Source organism: Choristoneura fumiferana, chromosome 10 (genome assembly GCF_025370935.1).
Source record: "Choristoneura fumiferana chromosome 10, NRCan_CFum_1, whole genome shotgun sequence".
NCBI lineage: Eukaryota > Metazoa > Arthropoda > Insecta > Lepidoptera > Tortricidae > Choristoneura > Choristoneura fumiferana.
The window spans coordinates 10,721,468-10,729,246 of record NC_133481.1 but is presented as its reverse complement, the minus strand read 5'-3'; the positions used below and the strand labels follow the sequence as shown (position 1 = coordinate 10,729,246).

General features: G+C 36.3%; 1 protein-coding gene across 1 annotated transcript; it reads left to right on the top strand.

Moving 5' to 3' along the window:
• The first annotated feature begins 490 nt into the window (after positions 1-490).
• On the top strand, positions 491-6,304 carry LOC141432083 (juvenile hormone acid O-methyltransferase-like). Its single transcript, XM_074093474.1, has 4 exons — positions 491-930; positions 4,141-4,312; positions 5,033-5,141; positions 5,924-6,304. Exons 1-4 carry the CDS (start codon positions 569-571, stop codon positions 6,100-6,102), a joined length of 822 nt encoding a protein of 273 aa, XP_073949575.1. The 5' UTR covers positions 491-568; the 3' UTR covers positions 6,103-6,304.
• The last annotated feature ends 1,475 nt before the right edge of the window (positions 6,305-7,779 follow it).

Sequence of the window (7,779 nt, the reverse complement as noted above, 5' to 3'; positions counted from 1 at the left end):
ATAATTAAAATGATTATGGGCACACAGCAAATTGATCATTTAGCTCAGATTAATAATTTAACTATGAAAAGGTTCCAGAGAGGTTCATAATCTTAATACTTTCGACTCTATATGTACCATCACGAACTGGGACTGTTGAACCACTCGCCATAATTCATACCTAATTTAGCCGATTTATACTCGTACATACATACTTGTAGTAAATATTATCATTAATAAAGCAGAATAGCACTATACGTCTAAGTTATGATGTGTCTCAACAATCCCTGTTCCCGACTGTACATAGAAGTGACATAACATGTACTATAATTTGCTCCGTAGATACGGCTCCGTAGATAGAGCGGAGTTGGATTTACCTGCTGCGATTATACGCTGACTGTGCATAATACTAACTTGATAATCTTATTCGTAGCGCACGTGTTCCCTGACCGTGGTGCGGGGTACTGCATTGGTTGGTGCGCGTACGCAACATATACCACTATAAATACATACGGGCCTCGCTCTGCCGGAGACTCTCACTGAAACCGCACAAGCACGCGCACCCAGTCGGACCACGAAATAAAAAAAAATGAATGATGCCGAATTGTACACGAAAAATAATGCGCTCCAGAAGAGAGACACCCTTCATTGTTTAGAAGACACAGCGATGAAAATTAGGTGGAAAGAGTACGGGGCGAGAATTATTGACATAGGTTGTGGTGACGGCAGCACGACCGCGGAAATTTTGAAGTTGTTTCTCCCGAAGAGTTTTGATGCTCTTATTGGTGGGGATATAAGTGAGACGATGGTGAATTATGCTAATGACACCTACGGGACTGAGCAGCTTATGTTCATGCAGTTGAACATCGAGGGAAAACTTCCTGAGGAGCTGAAGGAACGGTTCGATCATGCCTTCTCATTTTTCACTCTGCATTGGATCAAGAGGCAAAGGTATGTTCCAAGTTTACAGTAAATTTAGAACAATTCATAGTTTTAAATGTATTTTTATTTTAAACTGGCTGGTGCCCGCGGCTTCGCCCCCGGTGTAGTTTTTTTTTTAATTTTCTATATCTTGTTTTATAAGAACCTTCTCCTGACAATAGCAAATACAACAAAAAAAGAATTAGCGAAATCGGTCCAGCCGTTCACGCGTGATGCAGTGACCAAGGGAAATTAGGATTCAATTTTATATATTTAAAAAAAGATGTCTTTACGTCATTCCTTTAAATATTCCTTGTCTAATAAATACTCTTTAAAATAATTGTCAAGTAGGTACTATATTTTTGTTAAAATTTCATACTTAATAACATTTTTCCGTAAATTTATTTGTTGTTAACTTTTCGAGCACTTGTGTTATGTCGATAATTGCATTGGCTGAAAACCAATATGCCTACTCGTTCAAGCAAACAAATTATCAACTTACATAAAAAATTACAATAATTATAATATTGTTTCTATCTGACTTATTATTTTCTAAATACCTTAAGATAAATAGCTTGATAAAATACACATAAACGTTTCTAATGTAAAAAAATTGAGCATAATTAAAAACGTGTATTAGGTACGTACTTATACTCGTAGCTCTTAATTTAGTCTATACCTACATAAATAGGGTGCGAGGTAATATTATACGAATTGCGATAAGTACATATTTACACTGTGGGATCGCAACTCAAAGGGGATAAAGAAAATTTTGCGAAATTGGTGCAGTAACATAAAAAATAAACTGACTGAATTAAATATTTCCATACAAAGTTTCTTTATAAAAAAATAGGTTTTAAGAATTGTTTTTTTTTGTTTTTCTTTATTGATTTGTCAGTCTTGTTAAACTTACGCACGAGTAAACATGCGTGTAGTGCTAAAACCAAAAATATTTTAAACTAGCTGGTGCCCGCGGCTTCGCCCCTGGTGTAGTTTTTTTTTTAATTTTCTAAATCTTCTTTTATAAGAACCTTCTCCTGACAATAGCAAACACAACAAGAATTAGCGAAATCGGTCCAGCCGTTCACGCGTGATGCCGTGTCCAATGGAAATAGGGATCATTTTTATATATTACTAGCGACCCGCCCCGGCTTCGCACGGGAAAAATAAATAAAAAATGGCCAAGTACGAGTCGGACTCCCGCTCGAAGGGTTCCATACCTATACAACATTAGACATTAGCAAAAATCGGCAAAAAAACACGATTGCTGTATGGGGGCCCCCTTAAATATTTCATCATCATCATCATGTCAGCCGAAAGACGTCCACTGCTGGACATAGGTCTCCCCCAAGGCTCTCCACTCAGACCGGTCTTGTGCTTTCCGCATCCCGCGATCCCGCGATCTTAACCAAGTCGTCGCTCCATCTTGTTGGAGGCCTACCGACAGCTCGTCTCCCGGTCCACGGACGCTTAAATATTTATTATATTTTAATTTAATTATTTAGTTTTAAAGCGAATGAATATGCAAATAAATATTCAGTGAATATTTCAAGCAACTACCTACAATACAATACAATACAAAGACTCTTTATTGTACACCAGACATAGTAAGCGATACTATTGCGCGTAACAAACCTATTGCCGTTATTAATATCGAACACAAACGGCAAAAAAAAAACACGTTTGTTGTATGGGAGCCCCCTTCAATATTTATTTTATTCTATTTTTAGTATTTTTTGTTATAGCAGCAACAGAAATACATCATCTCTGAAAATTTCAACTGTCTAGCTATCACGGTTCATGAGATACAGCCTAGTGACAGACAGACAGACGGACAGTGGAGTCTTAGTGAACCCTCCCGAACCCGACCCGCGCGGAGCCGGGGTGCGTCAACGTAGAGTAAATACATTTTTTGGTTAGATTGATATTTTTAATTTCGTAGTATTTTTGAATGGAATGTCCGATGTGAATAGTTTAAAAAGTAATCAACAGGTATTGAAACCGTCTTGAATATAAAATTATTTTTTTGGATAAAGATTAATACAAAGGTATGGATAACATAGTCTTATTTTAGTCGGCATTTCTGTAAACTTTTAAAATGTAAAAAAGTAGCTCTAGTGACATAACTACAATAGTTAGGCATATGGTATTGCGAAGTTTTTTATAGATATTAATATATTCTTTAATATCGTAGAATATTTTTTGTTCTATCGTCAATAGTTTCCACAGCGCATGCAATGAAAGATGTTTCATGGCAACTTTTTTTACGCTTTCAGTGACATTACTGAAGTTTTAGTACGGAACCCTATTTTTTTCTGGTAATAAATATAGCCTATGGCACTTTGGAAATTTTTTGCATCCTAATAGTGAAAGAATTAAAATTAAATTAAAATCGGTCCAGTAGTTTAAAAATCCAAATCTTTCCTCTATAATATTAGTATATCTAGATATAGATAAAAGATTCGAAAAATATGTTTGTATAGGTCCTATACAAACATATTTTTTTTATAAAAAAGATTTCGCCTACGGCATATTCAAGCTTTTCACATTTGATTTTTACTCTTTCGATGGGCGTCTTTGCCATTTTGTACACACATTTTTTTTATTTGAGGAACATTTGCTCAGCGAAACCTAATTTTATTTTTTAAATATTGTCCTATGCAAGCGATCACGATATTCAAGTGAGGTGGCCGGGGAATCCACGGTATGATTCGATTTAGTATGCTCGGCACGCTCGTAAAGAGATGCGGGTTCAAATCCAGGCTAACACATCCTATTTTTTCTATCCCGCAATATAATAAATGCAAAAGTTTTTGAGTGCAAGTGTGTTTGTTATGCCCAGTTCATACAAGAAAAATCGTGCAAGTAGCATTACATTGATGCGCTCGATTGCCCACTTCTAACTCGTTCCCTTTACGACCTCGCGCAATGTAATACAACTTGCACCATTTTTCTTGCAAGTCTAAACGGATCGAAACGAAATTTAATATGTAGATCTTTTGTAGCGTAAATGATGATTAAAGTGTAATTTTTAGGGATTCCCAGGGGAATTCAATAAAAGCCTGGAATTTCAATTCGACTGACAGATCACTTCGTATCTTGCCATCTCGCTGACGCTAATATTATTTAATACGAGAGCGAGAGGGACGGTAGGTACAATACGAACTTCGATTTTCGAATTTCGTAGTAGCGCCCCGCCCCTGATCTACAAAGGCTTTGTCATTTTATTAATTTTCACAGGCTAGCGTTTACAAACATCTACAACCTCTTGGCTGAAAGGGGCAGCTGCTTGCTGCTGTTCCTGGGCCACACACCGATCTACGACGTGTTCCGAGTGCTCGCGCGCAACCAACGGTGGAGCGCCTACCTAAAGGAGGTGGACAAATACGTGTCGCCGTACCACGATTCTCAGGTGCTTTTAAACTTATATTAAGAAACATTCAATTGTTTAGTTGTCATACTAACTAATGCGGCAATTACACTGAGTCGTTCGCCGCATGCTGCACAAACAACAAACTTGATTTTTTGGCCGTGTTTTTTGCTAATGCCTAATGTTGTATAGATAATGGTACGGAACCCTTTGTGCGCGAGTCCGACTCGCACTTGGCCGATTTTTTAAACTTACCGTCACTGACAATAAGTAATGTAAAGCCTGGGTACCTACACTAACTGCAAGGTGTTGCATCGGAACACATACACAACCCACGCTGGTGTCGCTATCTAGATCGTCTAAAGCAGAGGTTCCTAAAGTGGCCCAGAGGCCGTAATGCCTACGTTTCTGACGCTTGCGATCGCAATTAAATTACAGATTTTGTATGCGAAATCTGTCATTTGATTGCGATCACGAGCGTCAGAAACGTTATTCAATACGGCCTCAGTATCCAGGACCCACAGGGGTCCAGAAGAGACCAGACGAGGCTCCACGTTGGCGTGAAAAATAATGTAGCAGCAGGGGTCTACAAAAATTTAAAGTGGTCTACGAGAAAAAAAGTTTGGGAACCTCTGGTCTAATGTAGAGGTTTCCTCCACGTTATTGTTGTGTAGAACAGAAATCCGTCTTAGTCAAGATCAGTGGCGAGAAAATCTGATCAATGTGGCCAATCAATTCTTATTTTTAATTTCTTGTTTACAGTATCCGGAAAGAGAAATCATGAACCTCATGACTAGCATCGGCTTCGTTAACGTTGATGTCAGGGTGCAGGAAAAATCCTTTACTTTCAACGACTGGGACAATTTGCGAAGTGAGTAAAACAATAATATTCGAATAATATGCAAGAGGGAAAAAATATCCTAGAATCCTTCGCTTGCTTAGGTATCAATACAAGCACTCGCAAAAATAAATCTTCTAATCCTTTCCGCGGCTTGGCCTCCATCGTATAACTTCTTTTAAATAAATATCATATGATACTTGATATCAATTAAATAAACCAAATAACCAGAAGAGCTGACAGCTTCCTCGCACAACGTATCAGCATTGCTATACAGCGAGGAAATGCTGCCAGCATCTTTGGGTCCATGCCGCGAGAGAATCCTTTTACAATTTTTTTCTAGTTATAGTTTAGTTATTAGTTACTTTTATTTTACTTTTAGTAATAATTTTAACTTAGTTTAAGATATTATGTAATGTAAATAATCAAAGTTTGTATGTATTTACTGTTTTTAATAATGATAAATAAAATAGTTAAATAACCTAGCTTTAAGTAGGTAAGCAGTGCTTCTATTTTAGGTACTAGGCAAAGGATCGTACACATACATAGTTATAACACTTTAATGCATATTAAACACCCAAGTCTCAAAAACAGTCTCGAGAACAAAATTTAAGATATGTTACCTACTTACTCGAAATTTAAAACCTTTTCTGCGCTATCGCGGAATAACGCGCTTTTCTACGCAGATTTCGAAGGTAAAAGCCTTATCGAACTAGTGAGAGGAAAGGTACATATATTAATAGGTCCTTGAACCGTTGGATACCATTTTGTCAATCTAAATAACTAATTCTTTATACTTATACCTACCATTTCAGGGTCAGTAAAAGCAGTAACACCCTTTAAAATTCCCGAGGACAAGTGGCAAGATTACCTGGACGACTACGTGGAAGTACTGAAAGACATGAAGATGACAGACTTCACGAATAACAACACGAAGGAACCATTTCTCGTTAAGTTTAGCTACAAAGTGCTACTGGCCGTTGGAAATAAATAGAACTCGTTGACTATATTCTGTCCCAATGGCAGGCGAAAAAACGAACATTGAAAAAGTATATATTTTGTCCGATGCACTTGCTTTTAGTACAAACTTTCAAGGTATGGGCTGTTAGTGGTCACTCAAGACAATAAAACTTGTTGTATCATGTTTTAGAATGACGTTCAGAGATACATGCGAAAGAATAAGAATAAGAAACATTTATTTCTCAATATGTAACATTATTCCATATCTAAATACGAAGTATACTTCATCATCACTTTCAAGTCAGTATGGGCATGTTAGTGGTCACTCCAAGACAATTAAACAGCTGTTGTATCGTATGAGAAGTCTTATCAGCCAGAATTCTTGGGTATGTCGGTAACCTTACTACTGATAATTTTTTAATAATAAGATATGTTTGAACTTTGACATTTCATTATTCATAGACTCACTGGAAAGCATAATCGGCAAGGAAGCTGCCCAGCAATAAAAATTACCTAATAACTGGACTAGGTATACATATTTCCAATTCGATAGAGTCGATACTACTATAGAAAGATTTTTCGCCTGCCGTTGGAACAGAGTATATCAGCGACCGTTATGAAGTTAATCCTGACACATTGCACGACTATAAAGTTTCTGAATATTGACAATATAAATCCTAGGCGAAAATACAATATTTGTTGCGTGCGACAGAATAGGTGTGCTCAGTGCCTCTTCGCCTAATAACCTGGTTATTCTAGTATTTTGGGAAATAGTTCGATATAAGACTAATTTTTGGTATACGGCTTGTACGTGTAATTTTAAGAGCCTATATTTTCAAATCCACCAAAATTTGGTTCCGGAAGATGGTAAAAAAATGTACCCTAAAATAACGTGGTTTTTTTTAGCAAAAATGTTATGAGTAAATTTATTGTCGAAATATATTTGAATAATTCAGTTTTTAGAGCCGCAAGCTTAATCCACCAATATGTCTAACAGGAAATTTAAAAAGTGATTATTTCGTAATACGCCTAATTTCAATTAGGTAAAAAATAAAATAAGATTTTTTAAGTCACACATAATTATCAAAAATTTTCATTTAAAATCCAACAATAAATATGATTAGAAATTACGTATTTTGTTAAACCGATATAACATTAGCAGCAAAAATAAGTACAAAAGTCTCAAGGCACGTTAAAAAGACATACCTAAACCTTAACTATACTTACTATACTACCTTTTATGCCACTATAGTAATTAATTTTTACTTTTGAAAATACGAAGCTTTTTTTCTATATTTTTTCTAATGATTCACGACGATTCACATTGTCAATATTCAGAAACTTCATATTTGTGCAATGAGTGTGTGCAAATTCATAATGGCTGTCGACTAGATAGAATGTATTAACTAAACTTATACGACCATTTTGCATTTTGGCCAAAGTGTAGTAACTGTTGCTACTTGTGTACCAGATGTAACAAACATTAATGTACCACAACATTTTAGGTCCGTTTCTTCTACACACACGTGCAAGACAGCTTCGTCTGTACATACGACACGTATGTGTTTTCGTAGAGACGTAGAGAGCTTCGTAGAGACCTTTGTATAATATGGACCTCCGCAAAGTAAATCCTCGATCAATCAATTAACATAAACCATTTAAATGGTAATAAATCCGGGTAATAATTATTATTATTGTTAATAGCAACCGA